The sequence below is a fragment of the Trichomycterus rosablanca genome, chromosome 2, assembly GCF_030014385.1.
Source record: "Trichomycterus rosablanca isolate fTriRos1 chromosome 2, fTriRos1.hap1, whole genome shotgun sequence".
NCBI classification, from domain to species: Eukaryota; Metazoa; Chordata; class Actinopteri; order Siluriformes; family Trichomycteridae; genus Trichomycterus; species Trichomycterus rosablanca.
Genome location: NC_085989.1, coordinates 30800889 through 30820945, shown reverse-complemented (window position 1 = coordinate 30820945; position 20057 = coordinate 30800889). Strand labels below are relative to the sequence as shown.

The following is a 20057-nucleotide window of genomic DNA, read 5'->3' as shown; positions in this document are numbered from 1 at the left end:
TTGGGCACACAGTGTCAGCAGCCACGGTCATACAATGCTTAACAAAATCACCGCATGAAAGAGCTCGTCCACTCTTTGCAATCATCGCACTAATCAGATAACTTGCACAAGTTGCTTTTTCTTGTGCTGATGATGGCTGCAACAAAGCACGTTGCTGTGAATTCAGTTTAGCCAGCATTTCTCCTGCCTTCACCTTTCTCTCCTCGCCGCTGTACTTGGAGAACAGGTGTGCATGTTTTGATTCATAGTGCCGACGGATGTTGTACTCCTTCAGTACAGCCACTCTCTGTCTGCAGATGAGGCAAACTGCGGTCGAATCAATATTGCTAAAAAAATATTCATGCTGCCAACTGTTTTTAAATGTTCGCTTATCTGTATTCCACTGCCTTCTATGCTCCATTATTAACATCCTCACTCGCGTCATCATAGATTAATTTATCTCTGCTGACAGGAGCTCCACAGCGCCCCCCTCTCCTATCCACTGTCTCATGTAAAATTGTGGTCAGCCAATGAATTGCAGCTAGTGTTATAGGCAGTTAAACACCTGATGAAAGAAATTCCCAGCTACAGTACTGACAAAAGTAGGGCTACTTTGATCTAGGGAGGTGGGCCAAAAAAAAGAGACGGCGGGCCAACTTTGGCCCGCGGGCCCCAAATTGGGCAGCCCTGCTTTACACTAACCAGCCCTGGGTTTAAATCCTGTACAAGCTTCCACATAACAAAAGCAAGCGTTTTATTTGTTTTATTCCACCCCTGTACATTCAGATTTGGAATTGTTGTCAAATCTTAAGGCATTTTTATTTCTCTGCTTTGTCTGTGTGTCCTTGCGTATGTGTGCATGTAAAACCGGGCTCACAACAGCACGAACAAGTGAGAGAGGGAAAGGGAGGGTGGGATGAGGAAGCAGATTGGAGGAGGAAGGGGAGGAAGGGAGGGTGCTACAGCAGCAGCAGTATGTTGTGAGAGGCTGCAGCAGACTGGAGATAAGACTTTGCCAGCGAGAGGGAGAGCAGCCGAGTCACTCGGCGACGGCGGAGCAACAAGACGGGCAGCGTGCTGCATCTAGACTCGCAGGCCTCTCGAGCATCAGAGCATAGCAACACGCTTTCTTAGGATTGCTGGATCGACTCCATCTGTGTCTTTCAGACACCTACGTTGTCTGGTTCATTCACAGCCCGGATTAACTGGATCCTTCATGTGATGCGTGAGCGATGGAGCTTTTCTTCCTCTGTGAGCGAATCATCTGGCTCTTTCTGCAGTCATCATGAAGCTCTAAGACAAGGGTAGTGTTCCTTGTGTTCCTCCGTACATCACCTCTGTCACCGGGGGCTTAGACAGCCCGTGTCGCTCCACCACTGCTCTAATTATATTCCTCAGCCGGTGAGACCTGGGAGTGGCATTCTGCCCGACCATCTTCCATGGAGAGACAAGGAAAAGAAGAGTGTCCCAAACTAAAGCCGACCGACAGCACTGGGGGTCTCAAAGGACTATCAATGGCCACAATCACCAGTGTCGGAGGATAGTGGGTGTGCATGTTTGCGTTTGAATGTGTGTGCAGAGTGGTATGTAGTATCTTGACTCATCACTTTTCCTACCCTCCTTATTGACTTCCTGACTCCTCTACATGCATGCGGTATTGGTTGCCGTTTCAGAGGAGGCTAGACACTCTGTTCTCCCTCCGCCCCTTCCTGCTCTTTAATGTCAGAACACTGATGCTACATTGCTACCTTTTTGAACCTTGCACACACACCCATCAGGAACCGTTGGATTAAATGTGCAGTGATTAGTTTTGATAGACAGCTCATTAGCAATGAAGAGGCTTGGCTAACTCAGCCCTTTAGTCCACAACCAGCCGATCCAGGACTTGCCACATTGCATACTTGGAGTACTGTTACAACTACTGCCAGAACTACTATTGTTAGTTATTGTTTGTAAAAGCTAAGCAGGAACTGAATCTGGTGATCAAGAGCATTTTAGCTATAGATATCACGCGAGAAAAACCAGTCTGGACAGAATACATTCCGGGTTTTTGTTTATTTAAAAGAAAAGAGTAGCAGACAATTGGATACTCTCTCTCTTTTGTAATGCCTGTGTGGTACTTGTGTGTCCTGACCTACACGTACTGACTTTGTGTGGGAGCTGATCAAAATGTGTGTATGTCTGCGGTGCAGCTTTTTTCTAATGACCAACAATTTGTAATTTTATTGGATTTTACTACTTCATAAATCACTGCTGTGTCTATCATTGACAATGGGATCGAGGAACAAAACGCACACTTGTGGACCGGAGTATTACAGAAGCAAAGGATCAAAATGTAGTGCTGGTATTCTTGAGGCTTGCTACGACCCTTGGTGATGATGATTGGTCAGTAAAGCGTTGAACGAAGCCTTGCCGGACTGCAGAGTGGACCAACAAGAAGAGTGACCTGCAGAGTTATATTACTCCTTCTCTCTACAGCTTCATCTGCTTTTTCTTCTGAAAAGTATTTCTGCTGTTTGCTTTCTGTTGGAAATGGGGAGCTCTCTTGGTTGTGTCAAACAACCCAGAGAAACAGGACCAGGTGGTGCCTCCCCTCTGTCAACCAAAAGAAAACGCCGCTTCAGGCGAAAGCGCAAACCAAAAAAGGTCTCGAAAGGTATTGAGGCTGATGTTGAGAAAGAGGATGCTATACTCAATTCCACAGGTGACCCTTTACTTCAACCAGAATCTAGACAAACAGTGACTGAGACTCCAACACAGGTGGTCCTGCTTTCTGGTACAGCCCCTATTTTAGGCAGCACAGGAACATTGCGAGGAAGTCGGGTAGCTATTTTATCTCCTGATCCTAGCCCAGCATGGACCGGGGCGTTACCTCAGGGGTCGAAAGCAATACCGGGGAAAGAATTACAAAATAATGCCAACCTGGGCAACACCACACCTGGAGGGGGTCGAGTATGTCGGATTCAAGGACGGGTTCAGGGTGTCCTAGAAAGACCTTGTCTTGTGGGTGCCAAAAGTCAGGAACTCTACGGACACAATGACATCATAGGTGGGATAAATGATCTGATGGTTGAGGATTCCTCAGAAAATGAGAGTAAAGGAATAGTTCGCATTCGCGAGGTTGATGGTAAGCTGTGTGTCGTCCGTACTGTCTACCCAAAGGATTATGGCTCACCTTTGTGGCACAACAGAGATGTCGAGGTACGTACTGAGCCACCTGCTGTGCCCCCTGTTACTGGAGATATTCAGAAAGTAAAGGTTCAGGAAAGTACGAGAAGAACATCCATCGACAAAGAACAGCCAGAAAGAGGATTGTTTTTGTTAGATAGCTATACTCAGGATGCAGCTAGTACTGGTCCTCTGCAGGACCCCCAGTCCTCAGGCTATGCCAGTGATGTGCCTCTTACTTCACCTGAAGCGGGAGGTGCTGTCCAAACAGATTGGGAAAGCTCTTCTGATGTCCTGAACTCTTTAGCATTGGGGAGTCCCATCTCCCCAGCAGAGAACCCATCACAAACCAACCAGGTAAATTACTCTGGATCATTCTGTCATTTTCTCAGTTGTATTCAGAACCCTCTGAAGTGCTGGTGGAAAGCAACACATGTTCCTAAATAATTAATATTAGTGCTACCACTCTCTGAGCAGTATTTTGTTTCTACTGTTTATATCCTGAAGCAAACCTGGTTATCTCCTTCCTGGCCATGTCCCAGGAGTCTAATCAGGACTGCACAGAGTAATTTTTCATTCATTTGCCTCTGCTCTCTTTTCTTTCCATTCCCTATTATTTCTTCTCTGTCTCACCACCCAGAAGATTCCCTGTCAGTCCTGACAATCAGTTAGAATTTGGACCAGTCTGATATCTCAATTGTGAGCACTGCTGACATGCAGATACATGACCAGCTGCTTTAGATTTTAAATTTATTATGCCCTTATCATCTACCTGCAGGGTGATGGCTGCCAATTGTTCACGCAGAATGATATAACGGTCAGCTGGTTAGAGTGGACGGTGTGCGAGCGGGCTACTTCTCATTATTGAAGGTCTCTTGCTAACCGTGTGTGTGTGCAGTTGTAGGAAGCTGGCAGACTCTGTTGATTATTTTAATACCAACCCACCTGTTGGACAGGTTTTAATAGAGGTACTTTTTCTGTGCCAGCGGTTTGAGTGGCAGCTTGGTGTATAGGGTTCCATTTTTAGAATTTGTTCGTGTATCCATAAAACATCCAGGTTCAAAGCAGAACAATTATTAATTTACACATGTGCCTGAGATGTGATGTAATATAATTCAGTGAATTCCTTAAGCAGCGGTAAAATATGCTAGCCCACTGCCGCTGAGATCTGGGGTTTGAGCTCCGGTTTCCTCCCACAGTCCAAAGACATGCAAGTGAGGTGAACTGGAGACTCTAAATTGTCCATGACTGTGTTCAATATAACCTTGTGAACTGATTAATCTTGTGTAATAAGTAACTACCGTTCCTGTCATGAATGTAACCAAAGTGTAAAACGTGATGTAAAAATCCTAATAAACAAACAAACAAATCTGGGGTTTGAATCTCAGCTGTGCTATCAGTCGGTTGGCCGTCTACACAGACACGATTGGTTATGTCTGAGGGGGAAATGGCCAAACAGCCTAGCTATACCCTAGATGGATAAAATAAGGAGGGATTCATCACAAAGGGCATCCACTGTAAAAATATGAGTAAATAAATAAATAAAACTGTGCCAAATTGGGTATGTGGATCAGAATGGTCCATTGCTGTGACCCCTAAATATGGTAGCAGCCAAAATAAATTCTTTAAACAGAAGCTCCACTCCACACACTGGGTTGAACAATGTTGTCTCGGATCTACAGTGAAGGTCTGGTTATCTTGAATGTCACTTCAGCATCACTTGTGGTCAGCCTCGACTTTAGCTGTTAACCAGGCTTAGTCCACTAAGCTGAAAAGTTCTGAGACTTGCTTTCCAACACAGCAAATGTTTAGGTTTAGAGCAGATCAGTACACTATATTATGATTTGCTCTCATCCTAAGCGCCTGCCTCTAGATGTGCATTTCCACACATCTTTCTTCACAAGTTCTATTTAAAATAAGTCTTAATCAGGCCAACAGCAAGCAGGGCTTCTTATGGAAAGCTGTGCTATTTTAAGTTATTCCCTTAATGTCACAATGTCGTACCTTTTTAAACTTTTTTTCTGCCAGATCCAGTGCCTCATTGTATAATTCAACACCAATCATTAATAATCATGTGCCTTGATTTTTCTGACATTTGTACTTGCTGCCTTTCCCCAGCTGTATGTCTCGTTATATTGTGTGCCTGGCACAACGTGTACTCTGATGTAAGCGGTCATTGAGAAGTGGGCTCAGAACAGCTGCAGCCTTGATGACCAGCACACACGGTGCTGCATTTACATTTACAGCATTTATCAGACGCTTTATCCAGTGCGACTTACAATTCTGACCAATTATGATTTGAGCAATTGAGGGTTGAGGGCTTTGCAACAGTGGAAACTTGGCAGTGGTGGGGCTTGACTTAGAAGCAACCTTCAAGGCCGCTCAGGTGGCGCAGCGGTAAAACACACGCTAGCACACCGGAGCTGGGATCTTGAGTACGGAGCTTCATATAGGGGTGGGGTAGTAGTAAGCCAGATAGGGTCTTCTCATAACTGATGCAGCTACGACCTCTGCTGGCTGATTGATGGTGTCTGCACAGGGGTGGGGAGGGAGTGCGTTGATCAGGGTGTGTCTCTCCGTACACAGTGCTGATCTGCATTTACACTTGCCTAGTGCAGGTGATAAAATGCTTACGCCTGCTGCCCACGTGTCGGAGGGGGGCGTGGGTTAGCTTCGTTCTCCTCAAATCAGAGTGGGGATAGGCATTAGTGCAGAGGAAGCGTTACGCAATCGGGCAATTGGACGTGGGGAAAAAAGGGGAGAAAATGCGTAAACAAAATACAAAAAAAAAGAAGCAACCTTCCCATTACTAATCCAGTATATTAACCACTTAGCTCCCACTGCTACATCGCAAGCCTGTAATTTGTTTTGTATCATTGACTTTAAGCACTTTTTTGCAACGCGTGGCTGAAACTTAATGAATAGTTGAGGCTACTGTCCACATACTTTTGTAAATCAAAAGAAAATATAATACTACACTTTTTGGTCCAAATTTCTAAATGAAGTAATACCACTATACCCTAGATCAGTGTTTCCCAACCTTTTTGAGCCACGGCACATATTTCACATTAGAAAAATAACAAGGCACACCACCAAGAAGTTGTACTGCTCTCTAGTGGAAGAGAATGTAATTGTTAGAGATGCATGAGTACCGATACTGGTATCGGGTATTTGCCTGATACCGCGCTCATTAACTTGTACACGTACTCGCAAACGAGGCTCCGATACTAAACATCCGATACCGTGTGCCTAGTGCACGTTGCTGCGTTATGCCTAGTTCACACTACACGATTTTTGCCCAGATTTTCGCTCGGCGACTGGTCGGCGCTAGATTTGCCGGCTCGGGAGCAACTCGGCGTTCGCTCGGCGATCAAAACTCGGCTCTCAGTCGCTAAGTGTGAACTATCCAACAACTCGATCCGACCGGCTCACCGAGTTTTCTAGCACGTCAGATCAGAGCGTTAGAGAGAATCTACGGCTCTGCGTCAGATATCTGATCTGAGATGTGCGACTGGGAATGAGTGACATGTCGAACAGCCAATGAGAATGCAGGATAGGGTGTGAGGGGAAACGCAGGAGAGGAGTGTAAACAGGTGGGACAGGGGGATAATATCGTTTATATCAGAATACACCGGCACACACACGTTTTACAGTATTTCTGACCTGATCGTTCTCTACAAAACATAACAACAAAACACCAACATTGCAAAAATATTTATTAACCTCCAACTCACTACAGAACAATCCATGCTATTCGTGTTGCCAAATCCACTCAGATTCATTTATTTTCCTCCTTGATTTCATCACATCAGCGCACAAACACTTTGATCACTCGCTACTTGTTGACGTGCATTTTTGGACGTTGGAACATTAATAAACTTCTCGTCACTTCTCACGTGTGTTTTTGTTTAAAAAAAAAAAAAAAAAGGTATTCTAAATAGGTATCGGTATCGGCATCAGTACAAAAATAAATGTACTTGTACTCGTACACACAGACTAGTTGGGTGGGCTGGTAGGTTGCCTACACTACTGAATTGCATGAGGAAAAACTCAAACAGAAACCATGATGCCATTGGCTATTGTTTCTCTTGTTTTCTCTCTCTCTCAAGATGGCTTAGTTGGTATATAATATTTTCTAAAGCTCTGTCGTTATACAACGTGTTTCTATCTATAAGTAGGGACATGTGTGACTGGAAATAACTGCTCACTTGTGTTGCCACAGTGGCTCACTTCCAAGTCGACTGACATCAGTATAAGGATTTGTACTTCTGCTAGCAGCCCTGGTTGACACTTACCCTTCAGATATATTTTTTGTGAGACTCAGGCAAGGATGGCTGCTCTGTTATTTTTGTATAGAATGAGATTTGATCAGGTTGCCCTTGCTGTCTAGAATACAGGGCTCCCCTGATTTCTTCTATTTTTGCTAATGTCACATTTAAATCTTTCACATTGTCGAACTAATTTAAATATAGGATAAAGACAAGATCCAGCTTTTAAATGATCATTCAATTTATTAAAGATAAAGATTTATTCAAAACCTCTATCACACATGTGAAAAAGTAATTGCCCCTCTTAACCTAATAACTGGTTGTTCCACCCTTGGCTGTAACAACTACAATCAGATGTTTGTGATAACTTGCTTTAAATTGCTGTAGAGAAATGTCACCCTTTTTTGCAGTATAGTTTTAAGGGGTTTCCAGCATGAACTGCTCATTTAAGTTCTTGCTACATCATCTCAGCACCTTGCCTCTGCCACTCCAAAATTTTAACTTTGTTTCTTTTGAGCTATTCAGAGGTGGACTTGCTTGGGTGCTTTAGAGCATTGTCCTGCTGCGTGAGCATATTTCTTCAGGATTTTTTGGTAGAGAGCAGAATTCATGGTTCCATCAATTATGACAGGTCGTCCAGACCATCACTATACCAGCACCATATTTGACTGCTGGTATGATTTTCTCATGGTGGAATGCGGTGATGTAGATGTTTTTTGTTAAATGTAGGACATGTCTTTGTGTTCTTTTTGGTCAGCAGTGGTTTACGCCTTCTATCAGTTCTTTAGATATTTGTCTGGGTTCTTTTATGTAATCCTGGATGAGTCATTAGTGCATTCTTTGGGAAATCTTTATAGGCTGGCCATGTTCCATGTTTTGTACATTTGCAGATAATGGCTCTCACTGTGGTTGGTTGGGATCCCAGAGTTTTAGTAATAGCTTTGTAACCCTTTCCAGACCAATAGATTTCAATGACTGTTTCACATCTGTTTTTGTCAACTGTCAACTGAATTGTGTTAAATGGTTGGTTTAGTAGGTAAGTAAAAAACAGCTAATTGGGCCGCTCATGCTTGGCCAGTCCATCACCTTTACCCTCAGCCTCTTCAATAAAGCAGTGGTCGTCTTAGAGGTGTGTTTGGGGTCATTATCATGCTGGAACACTGCCCTGCGACCCAGTTTCCGGAGGGAGGGGATCATGCTCTGCTTCAGTATTTCACAGTACATATTGGAGTTCGTGTGTCCCTCAATGAAATGTAACTCCCCAACACCTGCTGCACTCATGCAGCCCCAGACCATGGCATTCCCACCACCATGCTTGACTGTAGGCATGACACACTTATCTTTGTACTCCTCACCTGATTGCCGCCACACATGCTTGAGACCATCTGAACCAAACAAATTAATCTTGGTCTCATCAGACCATAGGACATGGTTCCAGTAATCCATGTCCTTTGTTGACATGTCTTCAGCAAACTGTTTGCGGGCTTTCTTGTGTAGAGACTTCAGAAGAGGCTTCCTTCTGGGGTGACAGCCATGCAGACCAATTTGATGTAGTGTGTGGCGTATGGTCTGAGCACTGACAGGCTGACCCCCCACCCTTTCAATCTCTGCAGCAATGCTGACAGCACTCCTGCGCCTATCTTTAAAAGACAGCAGTTGGATGTGACGCTGAGCACGTGCACTCAGCTTCTTTGGACAACCAACGCGAGGTCTGTTCTGAGTGGACCCTGCTCTTTTAAAACGCTGGATGATCTTGACCACTGTGCTGCAGCTCAGTTTCAGGGTGTTGGCAATTTAGCCTTGGCCATCTTCATGTAGCGCAACAATTCGTCTTTTAAGATCCTCAGAGAGTTCTTTGCCATGAGGTGCCATGTTGGAACTTTCAGTGACCAGTATGAGAGAGTGTGAGAGCTGTACTACTAAATTGAACACACCTGCTCCCTATGCACACCTGAGACCTAGTAACACTAACAAATCACATGACATTTTGGAGGGAAAATGACAAGCAGTGCTCAATTTGGACATTTAGGGGTGTAGTCTCTTAGGGGTGTACTCACTTTTGTTGCCGGTGGTTTAGACATTAATGGCTGTATATTGAGTTATTTTGAGGGAAGAATACATTTACACTGTTATATAAGCTGCACACAGACTACTTTTCATTGTGTCAAAGTGTCATTTTGTCAGTGTTGTCCCATGAAAAGATATACTTAAATATCTGCAGAAATGTGAGGGGTGTACTCACTTTTGTGATACACTGTGTATATATATATATATATATATATATATATATAGATTTATATATATATATATATATATATATATATATATATATATATATATATATATATATATATATATATATATATATATATATATACAGTATATAGATGACAAATTGAATAAATAAATAAAGATTTTATTAGCTGAGGTGAACAGCATTTTTCCAGCAATTAATTAATCGTTAAATGTTTGTGTTTACTTGGTTTATCTTTGACCACTATTAAAAGTAGTTTGATGATCTGAAACATGTGAAAAATGTACAGAAATAGAAGGGAAAAAAAGTGCCTTCCCCCAGGGGCTCTGATTCCTGATTCCTTTAGTCTGCTCTGTGCTAGCTAGTGAAAAACAAGGTTACTCGGTGTGAAATGGATAATAAAGAATTATAAATGAAGTGAGCAGGCACAGGCTGACAGTACTTAGCACTTCTTTTTGTCAGAATGTATATTTGTTAGTAAAAAAGAGTGGAATAAAGAAAGGGTAGTCAATGAAAGATTAATAATTAAACATCAGTAGTCAGGAAAATTGTAGCGTTTAAGGAGATGCGGCAGAAGAGATGAAGGAAGATGGAACACTGCAGTGATGGTTTGAAAATAAAAGGACTTGCTTGAGCGAGAGAAAGATGTGGAAGTGTTTTAGTTAAAGAATCTAATAGACAGGCTTTTTACTTGCTTGAGGAGAAACTGCACTTGGATCTTTTAACTGTCACACTGTATACATGCTTAATCAAATTCAATGTGTTTTAGTTTTTTATTCCTTTTTGATTTATTCATGAATAGTGACATAGCAAGCAGCAGCATAAGATAAATGAATTCTGTATTTAGAAGCCAGGGGTAATACACCATCAAACCTCACACGTTTAATTTTATTAATTAGCTTATTTTAAAACTTAAATGACTTTTAAATATCACAATGAGCCTGGGGTCCACTGTGAACTTTTTCAGGATAAAGTGCACCATGAAATTAATTAAATTAAAGAAACGGACGGCAGCGTGGCTCAGTGGGTAGCACTTTTGCCTCACAGCAAGAAGGTCCTGGGTTCGATCCCCAGATGGGGTGGTCCGGGTCCTTTCTGTGTTGAGTTTGCATGTTCCCCCTGTGTCTGCGTGAGTTTCATCCTAGAGGTCCGATTTCCTCTTACAGTCCAAAAACATGCAAATGAGGTGAAGTGGAGACACAACGTTGTCCATGACTGTGCTTGACATTAAAAACTTGTGAACTGATGAATCATGAATGTAACCAAAGTGTGTAAAACATGACATTTAAAATCCTAATAAATAAATAAATAAATAATAAATTAAATAAATAAATGTTTAACTAGGTGTGATGTGTAAAGTGACATGTAAGGCTAACTTTCGACTAACTTATTACATTATTTTTTATCTTTTATTTTAAAAATGTTTCCTTTTTTGCCCAATTCTGTCGAGAATCCTGCCACACCCACCCCTGATTGAGTTTGTCAGTCGCGACTCCATCATTCGTGCAGATGCCGATTGCTTTTTTCCAATCACCAGGGGTGGGGTCTGCCCAGTGGTGCAGGCTCATTGACTGTCCGGCAGAGGTTGGTAATGCAGCAGTGGCAAAGAGCCCTGCTTCGAATACTGTCCCTTCCCCCTACAGATACACAGAAAAGTGTACAATGTTATTAACACAGCTGGGATTGGAGCTGAAGAGCTTGAGATCCCAGCGGTGGTGGTGGCACCATTTATAAAGCAAATATATAATTTCTTGTTGTTAGTGTGATTTGTTGGACGGACAGGATATGATTGATTGTGTTAATTATTCATGACTTTTTGTAGAATGACATCATCAGTCTGCTATGCTGGCGTGTTTGATGAACCTCTCTCAATCACTTACAGATCTCTGAGATTTATGTGAGCGGTGAGTCAGGGGACCTGACAGCCAAGGAAAAGCTTCTGCTCTGGACCCAACAAGCCATTGATGGCTATCCTGGCCTGCGCTGTGTCAACTTCTCGTCTAGCTGGAACGATGGACGCATGTTCAATGCCCTTCTGCACAGATACAGGTGAATACATATGAACAAGGACGAAGGACCAACGATGTTCAACCAGGATTTTTAGCCATTGCTCTGTGCCTGACTTGGGGAAAAACACTGATTATAGCTGTGGACAGTCTTAGACAGAGGCATTAATATTTAAAGCATTTTTCTCTCTCTAACATTTAGGCCAGACCTGATCGACATGGAAGTGGTGGCTTGCCAGAGTAACCGTGAAAACCTGGAGCAGGCTTTTGAGATTGCAGAGTCTTTAGGAGTGACGCAACTCCTGGACGCTGAAGGTAGGGTTCAGTTTATCATTTATCCATGTATTCTACACTGCATGAGCTAGCAGACCTGACAGCAAAGTAAACTGTAACATCCCTGCTCGAACAATGTCCTTACCCACCATCTGATCTCGGACCAGTCATAAAACCAGGTGGCTCAGCAGGATATTCCACTAGCACACCACTGCCAAAATTCTGAACACCCCAGTTCGAATCTCGGCTCTGCTACCAGTCAGGTGGGTGCCATCTAGCGGGCACAATTGGCAGTGCCTGCAGCAGACAAAAATTGAAAAAATTGGGAAAATGATTAGTGGGTGGGGTCTTCAAAACGCTGTGCAAGGACCCGGGTTAGCAGACCGAGGCTGCTATACAGAAAGCGGATGAGCCTCATGTGCAAATCCACCAAAGCACGGACTCTATATGCATGCCACAAGATGAATAACACCAGAACAAAATGGTACAATACAAATAACTAGAAAGAAATCTTCACCTCAGTTCCCCCCCCCCCCCCAAAAAAAAACCGCTGTATAAGATATGAAAAAAAAAACAGTTACTCAGACAACACCCTAATCCATATATAGGGTCTGTTCAAAAACCTAGTGAGTTGCCTTGCTGTCTACTGCCTATCTAGGCAGCTACCTAATTGGAGAGGATTCTAATAAGTCACCGACTAATAAGACAGGTTATTCAGGCTACTTAGGCAGCGATTACTGCGATTTCGTCAGCGGAGTTTTCGCTTACTTAGGTCATTCAAACCAATGGGTTGAGGCAGTATGCCAGCTAACATCTCCCTTCATTTACTGAAAACTGTTAAACTGTCACTGACAAGTCCGGATTTGCAAGTAAATGACACTTAAGCACCTTTATACAAATTAAAAATCAATGAGAATTTATTTACATTTGAAAAGAACTCTGCATTCGTCTGCCATGTTTGTCATTTTTTGTAAAAAAAGTTGTGCTGGGATTGCCTTCACTGGTAAGGAAGCATCAGATGATGACGTAAAATGTTGTCTATGTAGAGAGCTCACGAGGTTTTCGAACAGACCCAAAGTCTTTTCATGAATTCCTATAAAGAAACATATCGACCCCAACTGTGACTTTTTAAAGATGTAACCGTTTATTCAGCCATGATAATAACCATAGCAGCTGACATGGTGTTAAGAAGCGAACAAACAAACAAGCAAACAAACTAATCCATGTGTTGTAGTTTTTTTCATTTATATGTAGTTCCTTTTAACTGCTTTCCCAGCTCATTCATTTCTGTTTCTCACCCTCTAGATGTGGACGTACCATCACCTGATGAGAAATCAGTTATCACCTATGTGTCCTCAATCTATGATGCCTTTCCAAAGATCCCAGAAGGAGGAGAGGGTATCAGGCCACACGTATGTTCTTTAATCCTCCCCATACAAGCTTCTGTTAACACATTTACAACATTTTCTCAGAAATAACTATATTATTATATTCTTCTTTCAGGAGGTTGACCAGCGATGGGCGGACTACCAGTCTCGTTTCACTTCGTTACTTCAGTGGACAAGGCAGCACACGGCCCTCATGGCCAACAAGAGCTTCCCACAGAACCCTGTTGAGCTTAAAGTAAGTTATGTGTCCGGTTTGAGCAACAGACATATTTTATATAAGCCAAAAACTAAATAAAAATACATTAATTGGTAATTTTTGAAACCCCAGCTGCTCACATATTTTTGGGTCGCCAAAGTGAATCTGGTCTGCGTACTAGGCACAGGGCAAATAGATGAATTAGTAAGTTCTGGATAGTTTCAATTCTAGTGATTAGTAAAGAAGTGGATTTTTAGTTGTATTTTGAAAGACTGCAAAAGACTGTTGGAACAGACAGCGGAAGTTCATTTGACCGCTTGTGTGCTAGTACAGAGAAAAGCCTTGACACTTGGCTCTCTTGAGTTTTGATTGGTTGATTTAGATAAACCAGACTTGTGGCTTGAAGGGCACAGGGTACAAAACAGGTTCTCTAAGGTAGGTAGGTAGCTGGTCCATTCATGGCTTTGTAAGCAAGCATCATCATTCTGATCTGAATGCGGACTACAGAAAGCTGAAGAGAACGCAGCAGTGAGGTGATATGGCAGTGTTTGGGTTGGTTAAAAACCAGGCAGGCAGCTGCATTTTGAAACAGTTGCAGATGTTTGTTAATGGACATGGGAATAAGATGAATTTCTGTGTCTTTTGTGTTTAGCTGTCTGTCTGTTCATAAATATAATAAACACCATTTCTAAAGACTGTTACTCTTTATCCATCATTTACCTCTCTCATTAGGCACTTTACAACGAATACGTTCACTTTAAAGATACTGAGATTCCTGCCAAGGAGCTGGAGAAGGGCGACATTGCACACCTGTACAGGCTGCTGGAGGTAAGAAAAGTGGAATGACTTTACAAAAAAGAGTGAACAAAGAGTAAAGGGAATGGAAAGTTTGGATGTTGACCTCTGATGCTTTCAGGTATGGATTGAGTTTGGGCGTCTCAAGCTGCCTCAGGGTTTGCACCCTAATGACCTGGAGGAGCAGTGGGGTAAACTAATACTGGAGATGCTTGAGAGAGAGAAAGCACTGCGGCCCGCTGTGGAACGGTGAGTGGCAAATGTTAAAGCACACGTTTGGGAGAAACGCTCTTATGAAGTACAAGTTAAACTTTATAGGGCCATCCTGGATAATCCTTCTCAGCCTCTCAATGAGGAACTAAGGCGGGTGGAAAGTTCTTTTAGTCAGACTAATTCCACCAAAGAGCAAGATGGAGCGCTTTAGACGTTCTGTAGTGCCAACTGCCATCAGACTGCATAACAGTAGCAGAGCACACAGGCTGTCCTCACACTGACCAGCCCCCCCCACTGATAATATTTTTTATACTTTTTATTTTATTCCACTCTATTATACAGTGTATCACAAAAGTGAGTACACCCCTCACATTTCTGCAAATATTTTATTATATCTTTTCATGGGACAACACTATAGAAATAAAACTTGGATATAACTTAGAGTAGTCAGTGTACAACTTGTATAGCAGTATAGATTTACTGTCTTCTGAAAATAACTCAACACACAGCCATTAATGTCTAAATAGCTGGCAACATAAGTGAGTACACCCCACAGTGAACATGTCCAAATTGTGCCCAAAGTGTCAATATTTTGTGTGACCACCATTATTATCCAGCACTGCCTTAACCCTCCTGGGCATGGAATTCACCAGAGCTGCACAGGTTGCTACTGGAATCCTCTTCCACGCCTCCATGATGACATCACGGAGCTGGTGGATGTTAGACACCTTGAACTCCTCCACCTTCCACTTGAGGATGCGCCACAGGTGCTCAATTGGGTTTAGTCCATCACCTTTACTTTCAGCTTCCTCAGCAAGGCAGTTGTCATCTTGGAGGTTGTGTTTGGGGTCGTTATCCTGTTGGAAAACTGCCATGAGGCCCAGTTTTCGAAGGGAGGGGATCATGCTCTATTTCAGAATGTCACAGTACATGTTGGAATTCATGTTTCCCTCAATGAACTGCAGCTCCCCAGTGCCAGCAACACTCATGCAGCCCAAGACCATGATGCTACCACCACCATGCTTGACTGTAGGCAAGATACAGTTGTCTTGGTACTTCTCACCAGGGCACCGCCACACATGCTGGACACCATCTGAGCCAAACAAGTTTATCTTGCTCTCGTCAGACCACAGGGCATTCCAGTAATCCATGTTCTTGGACTGCTTGTCTTCAGCAAACTGTTTGCTGGCTTTCTTGTGCATCAGCTTCCTTCTGGGATGACGACCATGCAGACCGAGTTGATGCAGTATGTTGCGTATGGTCTGAGCACTGACAGGCTGACCTCCCATGTCTTCAACCTCTGCAGCAATGCTGGCAGCACTCATGTGTCTATTTTTTAAAGCCAACCTCTGGATATGACGCCGAACACGTGGACTCAACTTCTTTGGTCGACCCTGGCGAAGCCTGTTCCGAGTGGAACCTGTCCTGGAAAACCGCTGTATGACCTTGGCCACCATGCTGTAGCTCAGTTTCAGGGTGTTAGCAATCTTCTTATAGCCCAGGCCATCTTTGTGGAGAGCAACAATTCTATTTCTTACATCCTCAGAGAGTTCTTTGCCATGATGTGCCATGTTGAATATCCAGTGGCCAGTATGAGAGAATTGTACCCAAAACACCAAATTTAACAGCCCTGCTCCCCATTTACACCTGGGACCTTGACACATGACACCAGGGAGGGACAACGACACATTTGGGCACAATTTGGACATGTTCACTGTGGGGTGTACTCACTTATGTTGCCAGCTATTTAGGCATTAATGGCTGTGTGTTGAGTTATTTTCAGAAGACAGTAAATCTACACTGCTATACAAGTTGTACACTGACTACTCTAAGTTATATCCAAGTTTCATGTCTATAGTGTTGTCCCATGAAAAGATATAATGAAATATTTGCAGAAATGTGAGGGGTGTACTCACTTTTGTGATACACTGTATATATATACATTATGTACTGGAGGAACAGCTTTCTGGGATGAAGTAGCAAGCCAGCAATTCTGAAAATGCTAACTTTGAGCTATGAGTTTAGTAAATGCGTTCTGGAAATTCAAAATTTGAGCTTTGGTAAAGGCTGAAAAAGTGCAATACATGCACAAGCTGAAATCATTAGACTCTGGGGGGTTCAGTTATCGCTCAATCCAACTCAAACAGAAATAAACGACACTTGTTCTTTCTGTTGTCATTACAAGAACTGTGCATGACACGGTTTTTACTTTTGTCTGAATTTCAGCTTGGAGTTACTCCTACAGATGGCCAATAAGATGCAGAACATGGCTGTAGATTGTGAAGAGAAACTCACACTGGCCAAGAACACACTGCAGTCGGTGGGTAAACCTTCTACTGAGCTTAAACTGCTGACATTGCAGGTAGCTGCTTTTTATTAAAATACTGATGTATACCACGGTATATCACTGTGTGTGGCTGCAGGACATGTCTCAGCTGGAGAGAGGTGAGCCAGCACGCTGTGAGCAGGAGCTGGGTGCATATCTGCAAGACTGCGATGCTCTGGTTCGCCAAATGCAGCTGGACCTGCAAGTCCTGAGAGATGAGAAGTACTACCAAGTAGAGCAGCTAGCTTTTAGGTGGGTGAGAGGAAAAAAAAAGTTGGGAAAGTAGGACAGGGATTTAATAGAGGTTTTTAAACATGAATAATTCTGATTTCAAACAAGATGGCTGGTTGTTTTGTAATATGTCTGCATTTTCTCTGCTTTGCTGTAGAGTGACGTATCTGAAGGAGGAGCTGGTCTCCCTTCGATTGCAATGCTCCAGTGTGTACAGGAAAGGACACTTCCTGTCAGGGGGGAAGATGGGAGAGCAGACTCAGAGGCTCTCCTCAGGAGGCATGGCCACACTTGGAGCCCAAACATTGCTGGGCGCGGCCGGTGTCGTGGCAAACCTTCTCAGACGGCCAATGTCCCGCTCAGAACTGGTAGCCATGTCATCATCAGAGGATGAAGGAAGCCTGCGCTTTATCTACGAGCTCCTGGGATGGGTGGAGGAGATACAGGTACAGCATTCTGGGCTTCGGCTTGATTTCTTTTTTTGCTTGGATGGTTAGGGGATGAAAAGATTATCGATGTTAGCATGTACCCTTATGGCCCTTATGAAGGACCATGCTGCTCTCTCAGTATTCTTCTGTAGCTTATTCCGGTGCCTTGACCAGACTGTAACTGTCTTTGTTGTAGTGACATCCAGCTCAATCTCTCTCAGTGCGCATTCACATGAGAAGCGGCAAAACCGTAAGCCTCTGCCCAAATCGGCGCTTTGCTCAGCGCTTGGCTTGAGCAGTGCGGTAAAACGTCATCAAAGTGTGAATATGAGACGAATCTGCATTTGTGTGGAATAACTGGCAAATCCGCTCTGAAAGCATCTGCATATATCTGTGTTTAGCTGGATTTTCCTCCTGTTTTACTTTTAAACTTGTGTTATAGCTCGGAGTGCTGAGAGAGTCTGAAGTGCCAGTCGTTAAAAAAAAAGCTTAACATGGTTTAATGTATTATATGAACGACATAGGAACACTAAACTTCTCTTAATTATAACTGGCCATACGTTCTCTCGACTAATGAACTTCCTCACTCGTTGTTTTAATACATTAAGTAATGTCAAGCGTTGTCCATGTTAAACATTGTTCGTACTGCCTGAGTCACTTGTATAGCATCATATCAGACAGTTCGTCTCATTGAAGGCGCTTTGCAAAGGTTAGCGGCAGACTGGGTCAAAGTTTAATCAAGTGAACCTAAAATGCCGCGGCAAGCCCAACATTTTTTTTAAAAAGTCCAGCTGCAAGCTAAGCAGCACCGCTACACTTCATAGAAAATAACACCACAGCCAGTGCAAAAGCGGTTTTGCTGCTTCTCGTGTAAATGCACCCTCAGACATTTCCAACTGTGACTGAGTTCCAGACCAGTCTGGTCAAGAATTAAGGGTTTTGACAGTCAGGGTTTAGCATATTAGATTGCTGCACCATCCAAACAGCAGAAAGTTGAACTCTTTTTAAAGGCAGCTGCATTCTGAACATTCTTGTGTCTGCTTCCTGAACTGGACATTGGCAACAACACACCCAGTGTTTACAAATTCCAAATCAGTACAGACACATGCTTAGAAAACACAAAAACTTGAACTGGGGTCTTGTATCAGTGTAATTATGTGCTTGCGCATGCAGCATGGTGATAAATTGTGTTTTTGTGTGTTAGGAGCTGCTGGAGAGAGCTGAGTGGGGCACAGACCTGCCGTCTGTAGAACAGCACCTGCAGGATCATCACACTATTCACAGTGCAGTAGAGGATATGCTCAACAGCCTTAAGGAGGCTCGCAGCTATGAGGTACCGCCTGCCTTTACATTTACATTACATTTTCGGTATTTAGCAGACGCCTTTATCTGAAGCGACTTACAGTAGTGTGACAGTATACAGTCTGAGCAATTGAAAGTTAAGAACCTTGCTTAAGGGCCCAACAGCAGCAACCTGGCAGTGGTAGGGCTTGAACCACCGAGGGCTTGAACCAACCTTTTGATTTCTAGTTCAGTACATTACCCAATAGACTACAACTGCCAACTGCTTTTAGTCTCTTTGCACATGCATCTCAATGTCATGAATAGTACCCCTTGTGTACCAATCTACTAATCGCCGTTCTCGTTTACTCCTCAGCCAAGTGTGTCTTCCAATTTCCGGAGCAGTTATTCGGAAACGTTGGCCAAGCTGGAGAACCAGTACTGCAAACTACTGGTGAGTGTGTCTTGGTTTAGTAAAGCCGTCGTGGGTGGGTGGCGGGTCAGTGTGCTGCACTGCAGAGTTCATCATTCTTCCTCATTTTAAAGAGCATGAATCAGAGAGCCTGCCTTTGACATGTACTAAGAAGCACACAGCTCCTAAACAACACACACAAGCACACTTGTGTAAGTGCAGCGAAGCCTCTAGTGTGAAGTATTTTAAGGAGGTGGAAGTATCAGTATGTGGATGTATGTGTTCATGTTATATAGATTTATTAAATTGGTTTTGTTGTTTATTTTCAAATGCAGTTTGTATTTCTTATTCTCGTACGATCTACATTTACTTCTTCGTTGTAGTCAGGGTTTTTAGTGTGGTTCTTATAGCTTTTGGGGTGGCTTGGTGACTCGGTGGGTAGCACTGTCGCCTCACAGCAAGAAGGTCCTGGGTTCGATTCCCAGGTGGAGCGGTCCAGGTTCTTTCTGTGTGGAGTTTGCATGTTCTCCCTGTGTCTGCATGGGTTTTTTCCGGGAGCTCCGGTTTCCTCCCACAGTCCAAAGACATGCAAGTGAGGTGAATTGGAGATACAAAATCGTCCATGACTGTGTTTGACATTAAACTTGTGCTGATGAAATGTGTGTAACCAGTAACTTGTCATGAAGGTAACCAAAGTGTGTAAAACATGACGTTAAAATCCTAATAACATTAAAATAATTGATAGCTTTTGTATGATTTTGGTTTTATTGGTACTCCTGAGTTTTTTTACTCTGTAATTTACTATAGTGTTGTAATCAGGGCACATGGTAACACTGGTG

The 20057-nt window shown here is 43.2% G+C and overlaps 1 protein-coding gene across 12 annotated transcripts in view; it reads left to right on the top strand.

The window, feature by feature from the left end:
* Nucleotides 1–20057, top strand: part of macf1a (microtubule actin crosslinking factor 1a) — a 253131-nt gene that overhangs the window by 114124 nt on the left and 118950 nt on the right. For 7 of the 12 annotated variants that reach the window (XM_063014311.1, XM_063014328.1, XM_063014320.1 and 4 more), the window contains 11 exons: nt 11552–11718; nt 11878–11990; nt 13254–13360; nt 13452–13571; nt 14265–14360; nt 14449–14576; nt 16767–16860; nt 16964–17118; nt 17255–17543; nt 18730–18858; nt 19183–19260. In XM_063014311.1, the coding sequence (XP_062870381.1) occupies nt 11552–11718; nt 11878–11990; nt 13254–13360; nt 13452–13571; nt 14265–14360; nt 14449–14576; nt 16767–16860; nt 16964–17118; nt 17255–17543; nt 18730–18858; nt 19183–19260 (1476 nt within the window). Of the gene's footprint in view, nt 1–2511; nt 3505–11551; nt 11719–11877; nt 11991–13253; nt 13361–13451; nt 13572–14264; nt 14361–14448; nt 14577–16766; nt 16861–16963; nt 17119–17254; nt 17544–18729; nt 18859–19182; nt 19261–20057 lie in introns of those variants that run through there. The other 5 variants (XM_063014303.1, XM_063014259.1, XM_063014244.1 and 2 more) reach the window with 1 other exon arrangement.